This window comes from Anas platyrhynchos, chromosome 20 (assembly GCF_047663525.1).
Source record: "Anas platyrhynchos isolate ZD024472 breed Pekin duck chromosome 20, IASCAAS_PekinDuck_T2T, whole genome shotgun sequence".
NCBI classification, from domain to species: domain Eukaryota; kingdom Metazoa; phylum Chordata; class Aves; order Anseriformes; family Anatidae; genus Anas; species Anas platyrhynchos.
This window is the reverse complement of record NC_092606.1, coordinates 11,754,804-11,779,342: the sequence shown is the minus strand read 5'-3', so window position 1 is coordinate 11,779,342 and position 24,539 is coordinate 11,754,804. Positions and strand designations below refer to the sequence as shown.

The 24,539-nt window shown below is 47.0% G+C and overlaps 3 protein-coding genes across 4 annotated transcripts; 2 read left to right on the top strand and 1 right to left on the bottom strand.

Moving 5' to 3' along the window:
* Positions 1-1,245: 1,245 nt before the first annotated feature.
* Positions 1,246-4,915, top strand: LOC110352021 (fibrinogen-like protein 1-like protein). Its single transcript, XM_038165943.2, has 3 exons — positions 1,246-1,388; positions 1,947-2,078; positions 3,713-4,915. Exons 1-3 carry the CDS (start codon positions 1,385-1,387, stop codon positions 4,339-4,341), a joined length of 765 nt encoding a protein of 254 aa, XP_038021871.2. The 5' UTR covers positions 1,246-1,384; the 3' UTR covers positions 4,342-4,915.
* A 3,346-nt stretch (positions 4,916-8,261) lies between these two features.
* Positions 8,262-11,411, bottom strand: LOC101798434 (fibrinogen-like protein 1-like protein). Of its 2 annotated transcripts, none has more exons than XM_072026137.1 (3): positions 11,255-11,411; positions 10,527-10,646; positions 8,262-9,295 (listed from the first exon to the last, which is right to left on the bottom strand). In XM_072026137.1, exons 1-3 carry the CDS (start codon positions 11,322-11,324, stop codon positions 8,640-8,642), a joined length of 846 nt encoding a protein of 281 aa, XP_071882238.1. In that variant the 5' UTR covers positions 11,325-11,411; the 3' UTR covers positions 8,262-8,639. The 2 variants fall into 2 exon arrangements, with proteins under 2 accessions (XP_071882238.1, XP_038021814.1); XM_038165886.2 differs by having other exon boundaries at positions 8,262-9,283; positions 11,255-11,410.
* A 3,648-nt stretch (positions 11,412-15,059) lies between these two features.
* Positions 15,060-22,950, top strand: LOC101798128 (fibrinogen-like protein 1-like protein). The gene is made up of 4 exons (XM_005015845.6): positions 15,060-15,220; positions 16,823-16,963; positions 19,396-19,458; positions 21,901-22,950. The coding sequence occupies exons 1-4, from the start codon at positions 15,217-15,219 to the stop codon at positions 22,527-22,529; spliced, it is 837 nt and encodes a 278-aa protein (XP_005015902.2). The 5' UTR covers positions 15,060-15,216; the 3' UTR covers positions 22,530-22,950.
* The last annotated feature ends 1,589 nt before the right edge of the window (positions 22,951-24,539 follow it).

The window sequence follows — 24,539 nt, the reverse complement described above, 5'->3', positions numbered from 1 at the left end:
ACATTCCCCATCATGACCTTCCACACCTCTCCAATTCCTCACTATGCACAGTCAAAACTCCTTCATTCCCTTCCAGTCACCTTCACATCCTTCCAATTTCCCTCCTCATGATCGCTTAGAACCCCTCTGTTGTCATCCTTGCACAAACAGATCCCTCATGCTGAGGTTTCCTCCATTTCCATCTGCATGCACTTCTGCTCCCCTCATGATGAGATTTCCTCTGTTCCTTTCACTGTGTTCAGTGCTGCCCACTCCCCTCTGTGCAGGCTCATGTCCCTCTTTTCCATGACAAGTGCCCTCAGATTCCCACCATTGCCCTCCATCAATTTTCAGATCCCCCTAGGCACTTTCAGATCCCCTCTTTAGGCACTCAGTAACTAGGTTCAACACCCCACCCCTAACTCCTTTAGATGTCCTCCATTCTTCTCTGTGCAAGCTCAGATTTTCTCCATTACCCTCCATGCATGGTCAGGTTTCCTCCTTTCCTCGCTGCACATTGAGACCATGCCGTCCCATTCCCCTCTGCACATTCTCAGAACCCCACTGCTGTCCTCCACTCCACCCAGATTCTCTCTATTCCTGGGCAGACACTTCCTTCCTCTGTAGGCATCCATTCTGCATGACTGGTCTCCCAAACCCAGTGCCCCAGAGACCACAGATGTCTTGACTAATCAACAGTAACCTTTAAGTCAGTCTCTTTCAGCAGGCTCCTTGCATCTCAGGACCATTGTCCACTGGGGAATAGAGGGCTCACCTGCTTTTCTCTGACCACCTCCACCACACCCCTCTGTCTGCTGTCATGCAGTGCAGAAACCATTGGACACTTCAAAACTCTGCCCCACAACAGCCAGTCTCTCTGGGAGCCTTGAGGCTGCTGAAAATTCCTCACCAAGAGCCAGGCTGGGCCTGATAAAAACACATTAAACAAGAACCACTTGACTTGGTAGTACCTTTGCTGAAATGGTGGGGGGTGGGGGCATCCTCAGTGTTTGCTTTCCATGCTGAATGATGACTGTCATCCAATCACTTATTTACTGAGCAGCACTCTTCAAAGCTCCCCGATACACTTCTCCCAACAGAAATTTCATCCAAGGAGAAAAGCACTTACAGAAGAGAACATTCCAAGGACTCTTACGGGCACAGGTGTTTTTTTTTTTTTTTCCAGCTCAGAAAGCTATGTACCAAGAACCACAGTCACCTTCTTCTCAGGTTGTGTTTTCTAAGTGGGAAAAAAAAAATACAGTCTGATTTTCTTCTCCAGGAGAAACGCTGGGAAGGGGTTGGACTCACTCACCCCTCCCACTGCACAGGACACTACAAAGGCCTCTGTGAGACCTGCAGCTCCACATCTTTGTGCTTCAGAAGACATTCCTACACTGACGCCATGGGTGAGTGAGGGACTGGGAAGGGGGACACACCTTGCCATCAATGGGAGCAGCCCGTTTGCTGGAAGCAGCGATAGGGCAGCCCAACAACAGGGAAACACTCTGTGCACTGTTCCTTGCACAAATCAGTGCATGGTGACACCAGTGCCCTCTTAGGGCACTGCTCACCTGACATCCCTTCATATACCAGCACCCTGCTGTCTGACTCACCCCAGCCCCCCAGCCAGTTCCCTGTTTTGCAGGCTAGGAGTGTTTCCCTGTGAGAACTTGGCTCATTCAGCTGTTGGGTGCTTTGCTCCAACTGAGACCGTCACATACGTGGCTTTTTGAGAGCTGGCAAAGGAAAAAAAGGCAAGGATACCTACCCATTGGGTAAAAGAGATGAGGCCTTTTGGCATGCTCTCCAGCTTGCACAGACCTGTCTGATGCTACAAGCATACTTGGTGCATTTCAGCATCTCAGATGGTCGTGATACACTGTGCAGTGCTGGAGCTACGGGATTTATCACTTCTGTGGAGGGAGGGTCACTTTTCATCTTTTCTACATCTTTTCCCTTTCTAGTAATGCAGTGCCTTCTACCTCTTGCTTGTGTTCTGGTGTTGGCTGCCCCAGGTCTCTCCATGCCTATACAAACCCTAACCATCTTCAGGAAAACTCTCACCAACACTTCGGCAAGTGCTCTGAAGAAAACCAGTACGTAGCATCCCATGGGCATCACAGTGCTCTCACCAATCCCATTTCAGTTCTTTGGTCTGGGCCAGCCCAGGAGGCACAACCAGTGCTCTCAGCCAGTGATTGCTTGATAAAGTAACACATGGGGGAAAGTGTGTGACAGTGCCTCAGATCCATAAAACTTGTCCATAGTATATACAGGTAGGCAGGATGCAGAGAGGCAGCATAAGCCTCAGGCTTTGCTTATTTGAGGAGATTTCTGCTCATCTTGTAGGACAACCTTAACTGCATTGGGAGGGTGCAATCCTAAACCAAGTGAGTAGATGTGGTGGTTTTACCGTACTGGGCAGCTAAACCCCACAACCGCTCTCTCACTCCCCCTCCTTTAGATGAGGAGGGGGAGAAGTAAAGCAAAGAACAACTCACGGGTTGAGATAAGGATAGTTTAATTAAAGGGAAATAATTATAATAATTAAATAAAGACTACCATGAACTAACAATTTAACTAAGGGGAAATAAAAAGGGAAAGGGGAAAGGGAGGGGAAAAAAAGGAAAATAAAAAGAAGGGAGGAAAACAAACAAACAAAATAAATGAAGGCTATATGGAAGTGCAGAGGAAAGAAATTACTCTCTACTTCCCACAAATGAGCGATGATTGACCACGTCCTTGAAGCAAGGCCTCAACGCACGCAGCCGGTGTTCAAGAGGAGGACCGACGTCTTCCAAACGAGAGCCCACCCCTCCCCTCTTCTTCCTGTTTCCACCTTTTATTGCTGAGTGTGACATCACATGGTATGGAATATCCCTTTGATTGGTTTAGGCCAGCTGCCCTAGTGATGTTTCTCTCCTCACCTTTTGCCCACCCCCTAAGAGGGTTAGAGAAAGGCCTAATACTGTGCCACTGCTGCTCAGCAGCAGACACAACACTGGTGTGATAACACTGCTGTTCCAGCTACAACTGCAGAGTACGGCACTGTATGGGCTGCTGCTGGGAAAGTTAACATTCCAGCCAGACCCAATACAGTAGAAGACAAGGGGAGATCACACCAGCCAACACAGGGTGGATCCAGTGTTGTGTGCTCATGTACTTCCAGCTCTGGCTGGAGAAGAGCCTTATATCATCCCTAGCCCTGACCCTGCTCCAGGATAAAGGGCGGTGGATGTGAGGAAGCATACCCAGTGTAGGCTGCAGTACTCTGTGTGTGTGTGCACATACACCATGCACAATGATGAAGGTGTATGTGTGCAAGAAAGGGCCATTCCTCAGTTCCCTAAGTTGCTGGCAGAGGCAAGTTCTTCTTCACCTCCCTGCCCAGCATGACCCCATTTTAGCTACACAGCCTCTTTTTCAGGAGACCCAGAGGAGCCCACCAGTGTCCCTATCAGTCTCCAGGCCTGATACCAGCATAGCCCAGTAGGCTACATTGGTAGCCTTTTGCACTAGGGCCTTTCTATTAGGTATCCTGTTAGGGAAAATGAGCAAAGGGCTGAGGTCAACCCACTCTCACTTCCAGTGAAGCACATTGACCTTTAAGGACTGGGGCAACTGAGCATCTCCAGGGTATTCTGGCCACGTGTCCATCCTGCCATAGTGTGAGGTGTGGTCTTGTTCTCTTGCACAGGTTTTTAGTAAAGTACTCTCTCTCCTATTCCAGGTTGGCCCAAAGATTGCAGCGAGCTTGTCTCTGGCAGCCCCAGTGGCATCTACATAATCCAGCCCACAGGTCTCCACCCCATCAAGGTGTACTGTGAAATGAATGTGACAAATGGGGGCTGGACAGTCATCCAGAGGAACCAGAAAGACACAGCTGTCACTTGGGCTGAGTCCTGGAGCACCTATAAATACGGCTTTGGGAACGTGCGCAGTGAGTACTGGCTGGGCACCGAGTACATCCATCAAATCACCAAGCAGAAAGTCTACCAGGTCAGATTTGTCATCTGGGATGACTCAAACAACATCAAGTTTGCAGACTACAACTTCTTCAGTGTAGATGATGAGTCTCATGGCTACCAGCTGCGGCTGGGCTCCTACACAGGGACAGCAGGGGATGGCATGGACTCAGACAATCCTAGTACTGTGCACAACAACATGAAATTCTCCACAAAAGACATGGATCAAGACACTTCAAGAAAGAACTGTGCATCCCACTCTGGGGGTGGGTGGTGGTACTCAGCATGTTATTCTGTACGGCTGAATTTCAAGGGTGGCATGACATGGGGTAGCCTGTGTAAAGGGGACTGCAAATCCTCCCTTATCCTCATCAAACCAGCTCCATACCACTAGCATTCTTCTGCACTGGATATGGCAAGATCAGTGCTCTGCTGGGCCACTCTTTATTGGCTGGGAGTCTGGGGATGAATAGGGGTGTTCCAGCATATCCAAAGCTCTTTTCTTTTGCTCTTCTGAAAAGTAGTGATGTTCCCTGCTTTATCTATGGCCTGTCACCTGTGATACGTTTTTAGGATCGTTAGTAGAATAAGACTTTATAAACAATTCAGTTTCCAAGTGTGCTGCTTCTGGGGAGAAAACTGTTATAAAACCCTCCTGATCCAGCAAGAGCTTATTCTCTTTCTCCTTTGAAGTTAGGCATGATGACCACTGACTTAAGCAGAAAAATATAATTCATTACTCAGTAACCTGTCCTAAGATGCTCTGAGGCCAGGCAGGCCATACCTCTGCTGTAGTCCGTGTTCATCTTGCAGAATAAAATTGTTTTCAGAACCGGCACAGACATGTGAAAATGTCCTTCATCTGATGCCTGCTTCTGCCAGGAGGCTCCTGGTGAAGTAAGAAAGCAAAAGGGAAATTTTTCACAAGATTCAAATGGGAATTAAAAATAAAACCTGCACGTAAGAGAGCTGAGTTTCAAGGTATGGATCTTTCAAAAAGGGGATGCAGTACCACATGGCCAACAGCTAGAGGTGAGGGTGGGAGGAAGCACCATCTCAGTTCAGCCATACCCATGTAGACCTGGAGACCTAAACAGGGCTGCCAGGCCAGCATCATCTTGCCTTGTCAGATCTGTGAATGATGGTCTTGACATCAATGAAGATGAAGATGGTCCTGACATTGATGAAGTCCTGACAATGAAGACTGAGAACTGGTAACAACAGATGTGGAGAGAAGGCAGAGGTACTTAACTTCTTTGCCTCAGTCTTGACTAGTGGTCAGGCTTCCCACACCTCTCATGTCCCCGAACCTCTAGGAAGGGCTGGAGGAGCAGAGTCCCTCCCACTCTAAGCAAAGAGCAAGTTCAGGACCTCCTGACGCAACTTAACAACTACAAGTCTATGGGCCCTAATGACATCAGGGCCCTTGTGCCATCCCTGCGCCAGGGGAGTTTTAGGTTGGATCTTAGGGAGAACTTCTTTACTGAAAGGGTTGTTAGACACTGGAACAGGCTGCCCAGGAAGTGGTGGAGTCACCATCCCTGGAAGTCTTCAAAAGACTTTTAGATGTAGAACTTAGGGATATGGTTTAGTGGGGACTGTTAGTGTTAGGTCAGAGGTTGGACTTGATGATCTTGAGGTCTCTTCCAACCTAGAAATTCTGTGATTCTGTGATTCTGTGACATCTATCCCAGGGTCCTGAGGGAATTGGCTGATGTAGTCACCAAGCCACTCTCCATCATATTTGAAAAATCATGGCAGTCAGACGAAGTTGCCAGTGACGGAAAATGGGAAACATCACTCATTTTTAAAAAGGGTAGAAAGAAAGACCCAGGGAACTACAGACCAGTGAGCCTCACCTCTGTGCCTGGGAAGATCATGGTACCAATCCTCCTGGAGGCAGTGTTAAGGCACATGCAGTACAAGGAGGTGATGTGGGACAGCCAGCATGACTTCACCAAGGGTAAATCATGCCTGACCAATTTGCTGGCCTTCTATGATGGAATGACTGCATTAGTCAACAAAGGGAAGACTGACCAATGACATCTACTTGGACTTCTGTAAAGCCTTTGACACAGTCCCACACGACATCCTGGTCTCTAAATTGGAGAGGTATGGATTTGATGGGTGGACCATCTGGTAGATAAGAAATTGGCTCGATGGCCACACCTGAAGAGTGGTGGTCAATGGCTCTATGTCCAGGTGGAGACAGGTGATGAGTGGCGTCCCCTGGGGATCTGTCTTGGCACTGGTGCTTTTCAGTATCTTCATGAATGACATAGATGATGGGATCGAGTGCACCCTCAGCAAGTTTGCAGATGACACCAAACTGAGTGGTGCAGTTGATACAATAGAAGGTAATTCAAAGATAGATGCCATTCAAAGGGACCCAGACAGGCTGGAGAAGTGGACCCATGTGAACTGAATGAGTGTAAGTTCAACAAGTGTAAGTACAAGATGCTGCAGCTGGGCTGGGGCAATCCCAGACAGGAGTACAGACTGGGTAAAAAACTCATTGAGAGCAGCCCTGTAGAGAAGGATTTGGGGGTTCTGGTGGAAAAAAAAAAGTTCAATATGAGCCAGCATTGCGTGCTTGCAGCCCAGAAGGCCAATTGCATCCTGGGCTGCATCAAAAGAAGAGTGGCCAGCAGGTCAAGGGAGGTGATTGTCCCCCTCTGCTGTGCACTCATGAGGTCCCACCTGGAGTACTGTGTCCAGATTTGGGGCCCAAGCACAAGAAAGATGTGGACCTGTTAGAGTGAGTCCAGAGGAGGGCTACAAAGATGATCAGAGGTCTGGAGCACCTCTCCTATGAAGAAAAGCTGAGGGAGCTGAGCATATTCAGCCTGAAGAATATGAGGCTCCAGGAAGACCTCATTGAGACCTTTCAATAATTAAAGGGGTCTTATAAAAAAGATGAAGAAGGACTCTTTACTCGGGTAGATAATGATAGGACAAGGGGAAATGATCTTAAACAAAAAGAGGATAAATTTTGACTAGACATTAAGAGGAAATTCTTCACTGTAAGGGTAGTGAGGCACTGGAACAGGTTGCCAAGAAAAGTTGTGGATGCCCCATCCCTGGAGGTGTTCAAGGCCAGCGTGGATGGGGTCTTGACCAACCTGATCTAGTGGGTGACATCCTTGCCTGTGGCAGTGGGGTTGGAGTTAGATGATCTTTAAAGCCCCTTCAAACCCAAGCAATTCTATGATTCTGTGATTCTTTCTCAGCCAGCACCACCCTCGTGTTCATCTTCCCATACATGGGGGCTGCAGGCCCACCAATGACTCCAGGACAGCTAAGGCTGCCTATGCTGCCACCTCAGAAACACAGTGCAGCCATAGCTCTGCTGACTGCCTTGAGAACTCATGCAGAGATCTTGGCCTGAGAGTCCAAGCTGTTCAGAGTTCACAATTGCAAACCTTCTCAGAGCTCAGCTTTTATTTCAAAGACACAGGAGAGCAGTGGCTTCTTTCAGGCCTTAAGTTCAAACTTTCCTCCATTGCAAAGGAGATCCATAGCCACATTCACCCTCTGCAGTACAATGGGACTGACTTACCCATGCCACCTGTCCTCCCCTCATGCTCTTAGAGAGCCCACCATATGCACCACAACCCAATTGGTGTTTGTGTGTGTGTGCCTGTCTTCCCATTCCCAGCATGGAACAACCACCCAGCCATGGACAGGGGCAGATGTGGGGCAAGGGTTTTGTGATACCATGGGCTTTTCTGGCCCTGGTGACTGATACAATAATAAGCCTTAGAGCCTTACAGCCACAGTCTTGTGCACAGTGGCTGGAACAAGTCATTGGAAGCATCCAGAGACCTGAGAACCAAACCACAGACCTAGCTGTGTAAAACAACCACATCAGAGGGAAAAAAGTTTATGTTACAGGCTGATGCTGGGGAGAGTCAGTAGCAGGGAGAATTGCCCTCAGACCTTTCAGTGAGGAACATTCAAGCATTTCATAAAAGGAGAAACATCAACACAAAAGCTCTGCAAAGCACACCAGCTCTTCACTGGCTCAGCAGAGAAGGAAAATCAGCTCCACGGCTGACTCCACTGCCTGAAAAAATCATCTTAAATGAGCAGCCACCATGCTAGGCCTGGGGAAACGTGTGCTCTCTATGTTCATGGGAAATTTGGAATTCCTTAGGCAGGTGTATATTCTTGCCTAGGAGATCTATGGCAACACATGTGCATAATGCACCCACTATCCCCCAGGTCCACCATCCTGAAGGACTAGACAAAACCATCCCCACACACACACTTATGCACATTTCTGACGCAACAGGGAGAGAGAAGGCAGTGAAGTCTGGCTCCAGGGTTTATTGTAGCTGATTTCTGCCACCATGGTTAGCAGAGTTGAGGGGCTGATGGGGCCTGAGGAGTGAGCAGGGTCTGAGCAAAGCAGGGATTGCACAGGCAATGGAACTTGCACTTCTACCCTTCATCCACCCCAAACCAGTGCCCCTGTTTCAGTGCTGGCCAGCACAGTAGCACTGGGTAAAGCTGCCCACATGCCCGGGGCTCCAGGAGGTGGCTCCTGAGCCCCAGAGCTGTGGTGTTTCAGCTGATTACAGTGCAGGAACTGCAGGCAGTGCAGGACAAGCTCTAGGGCTGGTACAGAGTTGCTGGCAGGCACAGGAACAGGGCACTGCATTCCTGCAGCCTCCTGGGAGTCTGGCCACTTCAATACAGATAACACACATCTGTGGGTTTGACCAGCATGAGGGAGGATGCGCAGTCACCACTGTCGCAGAATCCTGGCCAGAGGATGTGGTTTTTGGCATTGAGCAGGACATTCTGGCATCTGTCATACCACCAGCCCCCGTAGCTGCTGGCACAGTTCCCACTGTACTGGTCCTGATCTCTGTCGGTTGTGCTAAACTTCATGTTGTCATGTATTCCCCCCTTCTTGGGATAGTAGCTGGTCAGATAGTCATCCCCATCACCAGAAAACCGACCCAGCCTCAGTGGGTATCCAGTGGCTTCGCTCTCCACCCTGAAGATGTCATATTCAGCATAATGGGTGACATTGGCTTTATTCCGCACAACGAAGCGGACCTTGTAGGTGCCTTGCTGTGTGAGCAGGTGCAGGTACTCAGTGCCCAGCCAGTGATCACCCTGCACATTCCCAAAGCCATACTTGTATGTGGTCCAGGATTGCTTCCAAGTGAGCTCAGTGTCATGAGAGTTTCTCTGGACAACAGTCCAGCCCTTTCCTTCGGTGTCCATGTCGCACCACACCACCCGTGGGGGAGACTTTGCTGGCTGGATGACATACACCCCACTGGGGCTGGTCTTGCGGAGATGGCTGCAGTCTGCGGGGAAACCTGCAAAAGCAGCTGTGGTAAACAGAGAGTAGGGTGGGAAAGAGGAGGGCCATATGAGTCCGTCAGGACAACAAGGAGCTCCTACAACAGAGAAAAAGGACCCAGAACAAAAAGGGCTGTTTTTATCTGTGGTCTAATCTGCATAAGTGCTTCCACTGGCTGGGATCTATTAGATCTAATAGATATGCCCTGGGATCTATTGCTCATGACTTGATATTTCATTTGGAGCCTGCTGATGCATCTGTACAAGAAGGGAGGGGGAAGAAAATCTTCCAGATACCGGTCACATCTTAGAAGCATAGCTGACCTGCACACTGAGCCCTTAATATATTGAGCTGCAGTTCCTGCAAAGATCAGAAGTGTGCAAAATGCTCCACTGGATGAAGACATGTATGAAAAATTATGTTTTCCCTGGAGGTCATGGCATTGCAAAAGAAGACTAAGAACTAAGAAGTTTTACCTAGATCTGATGGAGATGTCTTCCCCCAGCTTGTTGCAGTTTATCTGTTAGCAGGACTGATCTGTCATTATTAACTTGCCAAACTAGTTTGCCATCTAATTTGTTTTTCTTGTTTTGTTTCTGATGATGGGCAACTTTCTGTGGATACTTCAGATTCAGCCTTCGAAATTCTGCTTATCTTGGGCATAAAGGTCTTGCATGGAATATTACCCTCCCTTCAAGAAGGAAGGGAAGACTCCTAATCAACAAGAGCTACAAAAATAAGTGGATGGATGGATGGATGGATGGATGGATGGATGGATGGATGGATGGATGGATGGATAAAAAGATAGATAGATAGATTAGATAGATAGATTAGATAGATAGATAGATAGATAGATAGATAGATAGATAGATAGATAGATAGATAGATAGGTAGATAGGTAGATAGGTAGATAGATAGAGATAGATTTGCTGGGAGGATCTCTGATGGAGCTGAGGTGTAAAAAGAAAAAAGCACTGCAGAGCAATCCTGCCAAGTTACAGTGTTTAGGCAGAAACACTTTGGTTTCAGCCTGGAGCCACCAAGGGTTCTAGGCTGGCTTAATGAGTGTCAGGCTTCTTATCTTACAAGATATGGTCCAGGGGTTAGTGTGCATGAGGAGTTGTTGTGTTGTGCCTAAGCCTGACTGCATCGTGGCCTATCTGGCACTTAGCAGACCCATGGGTCAGTGCTGAGCCAAGCAGATACTTTCCTGCCTTGGTACCCAGCCATTGCCCCCAGTCTAGTCCATCCGTACTTACCAGTCCGGGAGCTGGCAGTGGGTACTGCTGGGCCTGCACTCACACAGAGGAGAAGCATCACCATCACCACAGGCAGGATGACAAGGTTCCTGTGGAGCAGGCGTGTCCCAGCCTGGAGCCCTGGGGATGGGAAGGCCCAGCACTGTCAGGATCCCTGAGCAGCCCTCCCAGCCCCTGCCAATGTCCCCCAGAAAGCCCTGACCAGAGAGGGCAGAATCACAGGACCCAGATCCAGAGGATGGGTCCTACTGTACACGTACCACCACCCAAGCAGACAGGAGGAAGTCTCCTGGTCCCACACACTAACATGAGCCTAAGCCCTCTGTTGCTGGCCACCGGAACACCCCTAAGCCCTGCACCAGCTCAGTACTGGGGGAGATGCCAGTCATGCCTGGGGAAGGACCCCTGTGCATCCATAAGTGCCACATGTATCAACCAGGAAAGAAAAGAAACAGGTTGGAATTCAGTAACCTCCTCCGACAGGACAGGGGAATACAGGATATAGTTAGCCTGGAAAAAGCATAATCTGGCACCATGAATGTGTGTTGTCTGGTGCTTTGGTTTTGTATTCCTTCTGCTACCTTGGTGCCTGGCCTTGCATCACCCAGGCAAGATCATGGTTGCTGTCCTGACAGTAATCTTGCGCCTTTGTGTACTCACCCTGTGCAGGTCTCATTTGAGCCCAGCACCACATATGAATGCAGTGTGCCTCTGGGAAGGTAACTCACCCATCACAAAAGCACAGCTGAGCAGAGAGCAGGAACTCAGTGATGCAGCCTCCCATGCCAAGCTTTGCATGGTGACTTTATAGGTACTGCACCCACTTGTGGTCACAGTTGTTATTTGTAGAGGTACTAGTAGACACTTACAGCACTTACAGACTGTGACTCAAGCAACTTTCAGATCGCATGACAGCATAAGTAAGCTCACTGGAGGGAGGGAGTCATGCCCTTCCATCCAGAGAAGTACAAAATAATCCCCTCCATAAGGAGGGATTTCAGTTATTGACTCTTTCAGCTACACAAACACTACATGTGAATTGCCCACTTGGAACAATTTCTGGAGAGCCATGATCAAACTCAAGTGGAGAGAGCCAGCTTTTTAAGGACACAGACTACCAAGGTTAGGTTTCCATTTGTCCAGTTTCAAAGGTGACCTTGGAAAAATGAGTACACATCTTCAAGAGACCTTCCTACTTGCTAACTCTCCACTGGCAGGTTTCAGGATCAATGAGTTAAGTCATTGGGCTGGAACCAGTGTCCAGCAGCCAGAAGTTGTTGCATATAGAATGTCCCAAGGCACCACAATCTGCATAGGCTAAGCAGAGAGCATGGCTCCAGGTGACAAACAGGTGTCTGTGGTTCCCTTTTCCATTCTCCTTCCCAAACCCTGTCTTTGGCCTGGCAAAGCCCTTCAGAGCCCCCAGCCCCAGTAATGTTGCCCTGTGGCAAAATGCTCTCAAAACAGGTGGTTTGGGAGAACTGCCTTTTAGGCCAGAAGGTGCAGACAACTCTATCACTTTGTCAAGCCAATTCTAAGAGTGTAAAGATATGGCCCTTCTGCTTTCTTCTCCTGGCAGACAAGCACTGTTTTCAGCAGTGTATAGACCAGATCTGTCGTCTTCTTGTCACAGCTTTAAATCCAGTGTGCACACCAAACAATCAAACTGAGGCTCCAACCGAACTTTCCATACTTCAGGAACCCATGTCAATTAATGCAGCTTGGAGGTCTGGATGGACACTGGCATCCAGCCCTCTCTGAGATAAGGGCTCCTTGGATCAAATTCCATCTGCACCCTTACATCTCACCCCTTCTTGCTTGGTTAGAGAGTGAGAGTCTGAACATCCCAATCCCCTTGCCCTTAGCCTTCTTTAGTTTGAGAAGCATAAAAGCAGCAATTCCAAGTCCATAGGTGGAGGAAAGCCCAGGTTACCCTGAGAAGAAGGACCCCAGGCAGAAGGGCTATGCTTCCGTTCTGTGTAGGCAGGGGAGGGAAGTGGGTGACTTAGGGGCTCCCATGAGCCACCTTGTGTCAGAGGCCATTGGAGGTGAGAAATGGAAGGTCTCAGGTTGCCTGTGCCAGGGCTAGCTGGCGAACTGCTGCTTGGCCCACTGCTCACAACAGGACTGCTCGATGCAGAGGGAACATGAGCCCCATGGGGCATGGAAAGTCCTCCCTGCTCCTTTGCATAGCAGACTCCACTAGACTGTGCCAAATGAATGCATATGGTATTTATTTCAAAGAAGCAGTGTGTCAACAGGACAGCTTATCTGCAACTCAGCAGATAACAGACAACTCTGTTGTAACTTTAGCTCAAATATTCCAGTGTCTTCAAGGCTATAAAACAAGTGTTTTCTAAATCACTCTGAAGTGGGATCTGTTTATAAGAAAGATGCAAGAGAAACTGTGAGAAGATAAAAGTTGGAAGCAGAGCTGAGGTCAACATCCAAACACTGCGCTCCAGAGAGGGAGAGCACACAGCACTGTGCAGGACTTAAGGGAGAATGAGCTACATCTCTGGGAGAAGCAAAGGCTGGCTGCTCCTTAAGGGCAGGCAAGTCAGGAGCTCAGTCAAGAAAACAGTACCCTCACCAAAGGGGCTCTGTGTTGCAAGGGCTGAGCACAGCAGACAGCTGAGTGTTGGCGACACCCCTAGACAAGGCAAACCTGGTTGATTAACCAGGTCAAGGATACTATACAAAAGGACAAAAGGCAAGGGACAGGTCTGGGGATAAGCTACAACATGGATCAGAGTGGTCAATCTAGGAGACAAACTACCTATGGTATAGGTCTAAGATCCATTCAGAAAGCAAGGCCATAGACAGGACTGGAGCCCAGTTACCCATACAAGTATTTCAGGTCAAGACTAAAGGCCTAGGGCTGAGCTGGAACTTCATGGATGCATGGATTGAACTAACTGAAGGTCCCAAGTGGAGTTGGTGCCAGGGGGTGCTGAGCCATTAGGGCACACCAATGTGCTCAAGGCCATGCTAGTAGCAGTTAATCCTAAAAGGGTAAATCACACCTGGCTGTACAAGGCTCTCATGCTCCACAGGCCCTCTGACTGTGTTCCCTAGCCTTTACTATTGCTCTTCACACTGATAAAGTGCCTTTTCCTGGGAGTACAATGCATGTTCTGCTGCATCCACCTCTGCATCTTGCACAACACCTGGCACCATGGCTGTAGTTGTTAAGAAATACAAGGGCATAGGGGCTGAGGAAGGAGTGCTCTTCAGGGAACTAGAGAAACGTGAGGTAACAAAGAGTGGAACAAACTTTGAGTGTTGCTGGTCTGACCTCTAGGACAAAGCAGGGAAAATTTAGCATGGGTTACTTGGGGTCATGTCAAGTGGGTTTGTTTGTTTGTTTGTTTGCTTTTCCCAGTGTTTGAACAGCCTCAGCGTAATACTTTTTTTTTTTTAATCAAATTTTAATTTCCCTTCCTTCTCTTGTGTCCATCACCTCTCATCCTGTCCCCGAGCATCTCATAGCAGATTCACAGAATCACAGGGTCATACATTAATTTAGGTTGGAAGGGACTTCTGGAAGTCATCTTGTCCAACCACCTTTCTCAAAGCAGATCTATAAAGTTCACATCCTTGTCCAGTCAAGTACTGAAAACCTATAAGGATGGAAATCCGACAGCCTCCCTGGGTACCTGTTCCAGTGTTTGACCAACTTCATGCTAAAAATAGTCCCTATTTCTAACTGGAATATTCCAATATTCCAAGTTAGATCTATTGCTTCTTATCGCATCACTATGCACAATGAGAACAATCTGGCTTTGTGTTCTCTGTATCTCATGAAGTAGTTGTAGACAGCATTAAGGTCTTCCCTTTTCCTGCTCTTCTCTTTAAGGTATTGATCCCTAGGAAAAAAAAAAAAAAGATGGATTGGAATTTTCTTTAAGAATTACATGCTGTAATTTGCAGAGAGAGGCTTGAACTAAGACCATTTACATCAGTGCCATGTCACACTTCCTAAAACTCCCTTGTGACTGCTTCAGGGGCAGTGGTACCAGGCACAAGCACAGCACATGTTGCAAAAGAGGCAGGGTGGTTGTGGCAGGCATGTCAGGAGACACATGGAGTAGTCCTTTCTGAAGTTCAGTGCTTACATAAAAAATGCAAAATTTGCCAGGAACACTTGAGTACCTCTTTCCTGAAAATAGTAGAGGATGTAAATGGGTCCCCAATGGCTGTTTAGCTCAATGCCTCCTCTGGAAAGAGCGATTTACCCATTGACATTTGATTTCCATCCAGGAAGGGAATGTCATCTGGGTATTTACTTTCAAGTTGAAATGTTCAGGGTGCTCAGAGGATACTGTTCCCTGGGGAAACCCTTCAAGCAGGGAAGTGGGAGTGGAGGTGGGAAGAGGCAGACATTGTAAATTGAGGTTGTTCAATGCACTGTCTCATGAGCTCTTAATTATTTGCTTTGCCTCTGAAGAAATATCTGCATCTTTTTAAAACACAGCCTTCTTTGTTTGAGGACATATTACTTAATGATGAAGAGCAAATAAGCCATAAAACATTGATGCTGTTGCCAGCCAGAGCATAAGTGCTGTGGTTTGGGTCTCGTGCCTCCACCCCCTTACCTGCCGAGTCCTATAACTTTCAGGCTGGACACCTCTCCAGCCAAGCCAAACCTGCCTGGCTTTCCACTCTGCAGGGTCCCCTCAGAGACAGCATGGGTGAGTGTGGGCTGGGCTGGGAGGGAATGGCACTGTGCTGCTGAACGTGCTGTGGATCCCAGAGCACTTTGTCTGCTGCTGGGCTCACTTCTGCCCACACCCTGGCTATTGCAACACTAAGTCCATTAGTCTGCCCAGACTCACTGTGCCCTGGGGTGGGAGCTGGAACAGAAGACTGCATTTTCTGCTATGTACACGCTGTATCAGTGTAGCCTTGCAGTGCCAGATAGCCCATTTTACAAGATGCAAGTTTATCAAACATTCTTTGTAATTTTCAGTTCTGCAGAGAAAATATTAAATACTCTAGCACAGAAAATGGATTTTATAATTATTAATTTTTTTTAGATATTCTTCTTATATAATATTGAACAGGTATCAAGATCTAGAGTTTAGATGATTTGAAAACACACTGCTGTCCCCAGAAGAACACCCAGGAGTGGCTGTTCTTCTCCTTTGCATCTCCATCCTAGTCAGACCTTTCAAGGCTAATTATGGAGGAATGGGCCAGTAGTGGAAGGAACATTGCTTCTCTAATGGCCTGAAGACATGATATCTTTAAACAGGTCCCTAAACACAAGTGTGTCAAGACGCTCAATGTTAGATAGCAATTGAGAAACAAATCAGTTGGACTGGAGAGTGATTAAAAGAGCTCTGGTGTAGAACTGTATCCAGCACAAACCATTTGGACAACTCTCAGTATTCCCAGAAAGGGGTGTTTATGTCTAGGATGGCTGAGATCACACATACTAGTTCCAGTCTGGCAATCCCAGTTTGAACACTTTCCTTCTCAGTCATCTCTAAGAACCTGCCAAAACTAGGTATCCCATGGCAGCGCTGGGATAGGCTCTGCTCCTGTTCAAACAGTAGAGGGATCATACTAGTAATCTGACAGGATGAGCTGTATCTATTATATCATGGATTTGTTTTCCCTATGAGTAGGTATCTCTGTAATTCCCCGCTGTTCAGGAACCATGATAAATTTTCTGTCATTTTATTTAGATTTAATATTACAAAAAGTGTGCTGGTTTTCCTAGCTTCTCCAAACAAGAACAGTCTGGGTCAGATGGCTACATGTGGACTTTCTGAAGTAGCCATATATAAAAGAGATAATTTGCAACAGCTAGGCAGTGGCTTTTGAATGTTTCTTCTGCTTCCTCCGACACATCTGGGTTCTTACTACCCACCAACCTGGGCTGGGAGCAAGTGTACTCCCAGTTCACACCAGAGAATACATATGAATGGGATCTGGGAGGAAAGAGGATACCTCTTTCCATCCTTACCCTACTTGTTATCTCTAGCCCCAAGACTTGGTTTTCACAGGGATTTCTGATTACAGTTACTTTGGGTTTGGACAAGGTTTTCACACCTTATCTGTCTCAGAAATCACCAACATAAGCTGCCACTGCTGATGACTCCTGTCAATGAGTATTTGATAGTTCATCTAAGGTAGTGAATTGGGACTTTGAGCTCCAAGAGGGAGCTCTACAAATAAATAAATTTATTTTTGTATTTTACTCTGCAAGAGTCAAGTGGGACTCATGGAAGAGTTATGTGCCCTTTCTTCTTCTTCTTTTATTTTTTTTCAATTTCTTCCCATATTAGCTACCCGGTACCTTTGTCTCCTGATTTGTACCTCCCTGCTGGCTCCGGCAGCACTTCTTGCCTTTGACATAAAAAACTTACATCTTTGCAATGGCACACTGGATGAAATTATGAATCTTCACCCAGAGTCCTTCCAGCTTGGTAAGTATACCACTGTAACAGGGAGAGGCAGACAAAGTCATGTTCAGTAAGATCCTAGATAGCTCTCCACCCCAACCTGACCCCACCCTTGTGCCATGGAGGAAGGACCAAATATTACTCTATGTACAGACAATACCAATTTGCTACCAATTTAGGCTACTTTACTGGAACAAGAATAATCTCAGAGTCATCCTCTGATTGTAGCCTGCCTCATCTTCTGTGTGATATTAAGTTCTTCTGCCCATATGTGAGTCCAATAGTCTAAAACCCAGAGTTCCCAAGATCACAGGAAAAGGAACAGGTCCAATCTCACTGGCAGGAAGACCAAGGCAATGGTGCTCTGGACAATGGGTGCTTCCTTGGAGAAGTAGTGTAACAGGTGTTGAAGTAGTGTTACAGGAGTTAAACCAAACGATCACACTGTTTTGATGACAGCAAGAACATTAGCCACCTCTGGAAATCACAAGGTTAGCAAGAGAAAACTGAATGCAGAGGAAATGAGTGAAGTTACAACAGAGTCTGTAGTAACAGTCAGAATCCGTAGTAAGTAGTGTCACTGACATAGGCTAGTCAGATGACAGCAGGGAGTAATTTATTAACTACCAGGGAGCATTGGAGCTATGAGGAAGCCTCCTAGAAAAAATGGGTGGCTGTGTGAGCAGAAAGAGATGGTTCACTTACAATGGAATAAGAGTTTTTGGCAGAAAGGGACAAGGTCCAAGTGTTCAACACTGGTTTCACATCAGCCTTCACTGCAAAGGTCATCTGTCAAGAAAACGCCAACATGGAGAGCATCTATGACTGAGCGCTTGGCAAGCTTCCCTGAGAAGTGCAAGTCTGAATACATAAAAAGAAGTGTGCTCTGAGCTTCACCCTCATCTCTCACTCAGACCACTGGTATGGTTCTCTAAAAACATAAGCAGCGTGAATGTAAGCTGGGTAAGCAGGGAGACATGCCAGGTAAGACCATATCAACTTGTGGAGGTATGAATCCAAATGGACAGGAAGTGAAAGCAGAAGAGAAGAGGGGCAGACTTTGACTTACAAACAAATGTTAGTGAATAGCTTCATATTGCTGTAGTAAAAGTAAATACCCTGCTTAGAAAGTGCACGGAAGTTGCAAGAGTGTTTTCCACTCTACACAGGCTCAGGACAACCACCACATTTACTGGTGAGTTTCAAGAGATATTTAGTGAGAGTTGCAGAAAGGGGGTAAGAAATATGCCAGGTAGACTGTGCCAGGGAAAACTGAAGAATTTAATTGTCCAGCTCCAAAATCAGATGACTATGGAGGAGGATGTGTTAGCAATATACAGTCTAGCTGCAGGAAGAAGTGTACTCTGGTATAGCAAAAGAAGGAATGGGCTTATACACTGTGAAAAAGGATTAAGTTAAACATTTCCTAAGAGGGAGAGGACACGAAAGAACTAGTTGAGAGAGAAAGCAGGAAGCAGATATTTGAGGATGGCAAAGAGCAGCAGCTGTAGGGTTAGATGTCTATTTTGGAGAGGGGATGGGATTAATTTGTTTGTTTGTTTGTTTGTTTGTGATGGGCATGGCTCACAGGCCTGTGATCCATGCGTCTGTTTTTTAACCATCATTGTATACACACAAGGTGTCTTTGTGAACAAGTTGCATTATTTCACTGTGAACCATCCAGCAACACCCTTCAAATTCCTTTCTGAGCCAGCTGAGCAGAGCTCCTCTTAAAGTTCCTGATACCAGAACTGGTTTTGCTGTGTCATCTCTCACATTTCTTTCCCCTCTAATCCCTCTTCTTCCTGAATCTGTTTCTAACTTCTACTGTAAATTAGCAACTGTCTTCCTACTGTTGCTACCACTATTTAAGGTTCTTCCCACACAAAGTGTGCTCTAACCATTCTCATCAAGGAAGCATCTGCCCCATACTAACATCATGTAAATTACAGAATCACAGAGAATGGTTGAGATTGGAAGGGACCTCCAGAGATCATCTAGTCCCCCTGCTCGAGCAGGGTCACATAGAGCATGTTACATAGGATGGCATCCAGGTGGGTTTTGAATAGCTCCAAAGTAGAAGACTCCACAGCCTCTCTGGGCAGCCTGTTCCAGTGCTCTGTCACCCAAGCTGTAAAGAAGTTCTTTCTCATATGGCAATGAAACTTCCCGTAGTTCAATTTATACCCATTACCCTTTGTCCTATCACTGGCCACCACCGAGAAGAGTTTGGCCCCATCCTCTCTACATTGTCCCCTCAGGTATTTGTAGAGGTAAATTGCCCTGAACTACCATCTGGCTGATACCTGAAGTGGTAAAGGTATGCTACTCTGGAGTGAGGAACAACAACAGCCAAAAAATTGGAATATCATCTGGAGAAGATTATGTTCTCCCAGTAGGCATTTGATATGTACTCTCAACACTCAGTCCTGTCTCCTCTGTTCTTTTCAATTCAGATAAGGATGACAAACATGTTCGGCAGGTCAGAGACATTGCCCCTCATCCACCAGTGGCTCATGGTAAGTCTATTCTCAAGAAGTACATCTGCTCAATAGATTGCACCATTACTAAGAGCCTAGAGGCTCGTGAAGAGTTCTCAGCCACCTCAGTCCATATCCTACATGTACACAGGCTCCTGCCAGGAAAAATGTTGATTTTCTACGATCCTGGGATTCTGGAGAGGTCCCGGTAGACTTAAAGCTGGCAAATGTTGTGCCGATTTTCAAGAAGGGTCAGAAAGAAGACCCTAGCAATTACAGGCCTGTCAGTCTCACGTCAGTGCCTGGTAAAATCATGGAGAAGATGGTTCTCGAACTTATTGAGGCGCACCTGGGGGACAAAGCAGTCATTGGTCCCAGCCAGCATGGGTTTGTGAAGGGCAGGTCCTGCCTAACTAACCTGATTTCCTTTTATGATAAGATCACCCGTATGGTGGACCAAGGGAAACCAGATGATGTGATTTTTTTGGACTTCAGCAAGGCTTTTGACACGGTCTCCCATAGGATCCTACGGGACAAAATGTCCACCATACAGCTAAATAAAAACATCATACGATGGGTGAGCAATTGGCTAACGGGCAGGGCCCAAAGGGTTATGGTGAATGGCGCTGCGTCAGGCTGGCGGGCGGTCACTAGTGGGGTCCCTCAAGGCTCCATTTTAGGGCCGGTACTTTTCAATATTTTTATAAACGATCTGGATGTAGGAATAGAAGGCATTTTGAGCAAGTTTGCCGATGACACCAAACTTGGAGGAGTTGTGGACTCGAATGAGGGTGGAAAGGCCTTGCAGAGGGATCTGGATAGGTTGGAGAGCTGGGCGATCGCCAACCGCATGAAGTTCAATAAGAGCAAGTGCCGGGTCCTGCACCTGGGACGGGGAAACCCTGGCTGCACGTACAGACTGGGCGATGAGACGCTGGAGAGCAGCCTAGAAGAGAGGGATCTGGGGGTCATGGTAGACAGCAAGTTCAATATGAGCCAGCAGTGTGCCCTGGCAGCCAGGAGGGCCAACCGTGTCCTGGGGTGCATCAAGCACGGCATCGCTAGTAGGTCGAGGGAGGTGATTGTCCCGCTCTACTCTGCACTGGTGTGGCCTCACCTTGAGTACTGTGTGCAGTTCTGGGCACCACAGTATAAAAAGGACATGAAACTGTTGGAGAGTGTCCAGAGGAGGGCTACGAAGATGGTGAAAGGCCTGGAGGGGAAGACGTACGAGGAACGGCTGAGGGCACTGGGCCTGTTCAGCCTGAAGAAGAGGAGGCTGAGGGGAGACCTCATCGCAGTCTACAACTTCCTCGTAAGGGGGTGTCGAGAGGCAGGAGACCTTTTCTCCATTAACACTAGCGACAGGACCCGCGGGAACGGGGTTAAGCTGAATCAGGGGAAGTTTAGGCTTGACATCAGGAGGAAGTTCTTCACAGAGAGAGTGGTTGCACACTGGAACAGGCTCCCCAGGGAAGTGGTCACTGCACCGAGCCTGACTGAATTTAAGAAGAGATTGGACTGTGCGCTTAGTCACATGGTCTGAACTTTTGGGTAGACCTGTGCGGTGTCAAGAGTTGGACTTGATGATCCTTAAGGGTCCCTTCCAACTCAGGATATTCTATGATTCTATGATTCTAATAGGCTACAGAAGTGTCACAGCTCATAGTCTCAGATGGACCCTAATACCAGCCATGTCCTGGATTTAATGATGAGGGATTTTAACATGAAGTTTCTATCTAAAGATCTAAACTGTAAAGTCATGCTTCATTATTTGCCTTCAGATTGTGGCGTTTGGTTATTATCCTATTTTTGCCATTCATTTGAAGACAAGGCAGTGTGGGAAAAGGACTGACTTCATAACAGAACTCACTAAGTCAACATCAGCCCATATGACCACATGATAAGGTTTCACCGGGTAGAAATAACCACTGGTATGTGGGTGAACACATCACTTCATTGTTTAAGGGGCTGACACTCTAGAGAATGGAAAGACTGATAAAATAAAATAAGTCAGAAAACCTCTAAAGAGCTCTTGGGTAAGCCCAAAGAAAACCAGTGGATTTGTCCTATTGAGATCACAAAGGCTGATTTTGTTATGAGCAATATGGATGTCTGGACCACACTCTGGGTTTTCTAAAATAACTATAAATCTCTAATCCTTCCATGCAAGTGGCTTTAGAACCCAGATTTGCATTTATCTCTGTGGTGATATATCACCAACATGCTACAGGTGAATCACCACAGCACTGCAGTGGTGTGGTGACAGAGACACTGAACTGGACAAAGTTGTATTGTGTGCTGGTTGAAGGCAATGTTTTTGATTATTTCAAGACTTTAAATTACTCCTGTGGAATATGTCAGGAATACAGCTCAGGATTGTATGTGCAATAAAATATAGGTACAAAAGAATTACCAGGTGATTTCAGTGTCTCATTGTATGCAATGCAATGCAATAACCAGCTCTGTTTCCTGCTCCAGGCTGGCCCAAGGACTGCAGCGAGATCCCTGCTGGTAGCCGCAGTGGTGTCTACATAATCCAGCCAAAAGGACTCCACCAGCTTGTGGTGTACTGTGAAATGAATGTGACAAATGGGGGCTGGACAGTCATCCAGAGGAACCAGAAAGACACAGCTGTCACCTGGGCTGAGTCCTGGAGCACCTATAAATATGGCTTTGGGAATGTGCGCAGTGAGTACTGGCTGGGCACCGAGTATATTCATCAGATTGCCAAGCAGAAGGTCTACCAGGTCAGATTTGTCATCTGGGACACCAAAAACAACATCAAATTTGCAGACTACAACCTCTTCAGTGTGGAAGATGAATCCCATGGCTACCGGCTGAGGCTGGGCTCCTACACAGGGACAGCGGGAGATGCCATGACTTCAGACAATCCCAACACTATGCATGACAACATGAAGTTTTCCACAAAAGATCGGGATCAGGATACTTACAGTAAGAACTGTGCCTATAGCTATGAGGGCGGGTGGTGGTACTCAGCATGTTATTCTGTACGGCTGAATTTCAAGGGTGGCATGACATGGGGTAGCCTGTGTAAAGGGGACTGCAAATCCTCCCTTATCCTCATCAAACCAGCTCCATACTGTTAGTGCTTCTTCCCGCTCCTGTATGAACTGGGTGCTCTCAAAGGCTCTGCACAGCTTGAGCGTTTCTGTAGCAGAGAGAAGAGCCTAAGAGTATCAGGGTTTTATTGAAATGCCTCTTTCTTTTTTCTGTCTCTGAGTGGCTTCCCCTTTCTTTAGCTCTTTCCTTGTGCTTGCCAATGATTCCTTTTTATTACGTTCATAATCAAGAAAAAAAAAAAAAAAGGTGAAACGTGGATTCTGCATATACCTTCCCTGTTGGAGGAAGACACTGAACCCTGTAATGACTTTTTGTCAGTGATTATTAGTTGCCTCCAGAATTCACAATAAGCAAAACAGCTTTGTGCCACGAATTCCATACACTCTGTGTCTCTCTGTGGTGTCTGGTAAAGCAGCCAAATAAATTTGCTTCCTTGAGCTCCATTAATGAATGTCTGTTCTGTATCTCTGATGTGCTCCCACTCAGACCAAAGAAATCCCATGTCAGGTGCTAAGACTGAAGCAATGGAGCTTATAGAGAGAAAAAGTCTGGAGTGTTTCTCACAGAAATGTATGTAAGAGAATTTAAAACTAGTTACACTGAGATATAGGACCTGTAAATCTGTGCAGGAGGTTTCAGAAGGGATGCAGCACATGAAAGAACTCTTCACACATCATCACCATGTTCACAGTCCAGTGTAAAATTCTGTGGTGATGTCCCTGTGATGACATCATCCTGCTGGGAGTCTGTGTCTGTCAAGAGTTGGTCATGGCACCTGCATGTCTGCACAGTCATGCTTTGATCCTACATAAAAATGATATCAAAGATGTAAGTACATCTTTCTACTGTGACCAAGAAGCACTGAACATAATGGAAGCAAAAGAAAGGTAGGTTAGATGTTAGGAGTTGGTTGAATTAGGACAGATTATAATGAGGAAAGAGCCTATTACAGGAATGAGCAGAGTGTAGCTCATCATATCAAAATCCCAAAGATCAATTTAGATGAACCTTTGTCAGGAAAGGTGCAGACTGAGCTGATGCTGTGAGGCTGCAGGACAAGGTCTCTGAAGCTCCTTCATCCCATGACACTATGGTGCTGCCAGGACATACTGTTCAAGAAGCACTGTCACCCTCACAAAGGGTTCTGGCTTTGTTTTGAGGCAGCACAGCACCAGCAGTGCTTGCTCTCTCTTCACTTGCTCTCCTGAGAGCCTCCAGCACCAAGCAATGACCCACGAAGACAGAGTGCAGAGAACTGGTGGGATCTCAGAATCCAGCCCATGCCAAAGTCTGTTACTTTGGCTGGAATCCCCACTTGGCCTTGGAGAGTGACCCATTAGAGACTCTGCAGTGTCACTTGGCCCTTTCCAGAGATGAGAGAATATCCAGCTTTGGAAACAATCCAAATTAAATAAGACATAGCCCTGAGCAGTCTGATTTGCTTTGGGGGTCAATTCTGCCATGCAAGGGTTGGACTAGAGATCCCAAAAGTGCCTTTCCTGACACCAGTTATCCTCTAAGACAGAAAGGGAACATTCACTCTGAGAAAAAGCTATGCCTTTGATTCCCTCATTATAGTGTCTCCTTGCAATGGGCACCACAGTGCAGAGAGGGAGTGCACAGGGCAGGTCAATGATGGGACTTGGCATCAGCTGGTAGAGAAACACCCATAGCAGCAGATGAGGAGAATGGGTGGCTGGAAGGTGTTCTCCCTGCCATACACTGTCCTCAGAGCAGATTTGGCTTTCAGAGCCAGAAGGCTCAATGATTTCAGGTGGCACCAGGCAGACTGAGAAATGACATTGCTGCTGCTCCTGGGCCTCTGAGGTTTCCAAGTGGAACTCCAAAACTGGACTTGTGTTTGCACGGCCAGTCTAAGGAGCAAATGATCCTCATCCCCGCACAACAGCACATCCCAGTGTGCAGCCAGGTTGTCATCTCTCCTACAACAGCACTAGCTCTACACAGCTCCTTCTAAGCTTTGCTTTCCAAATCCAAATGCTTTCTAAGTCCTGCTTGGCTCCTGGCTACCCAAT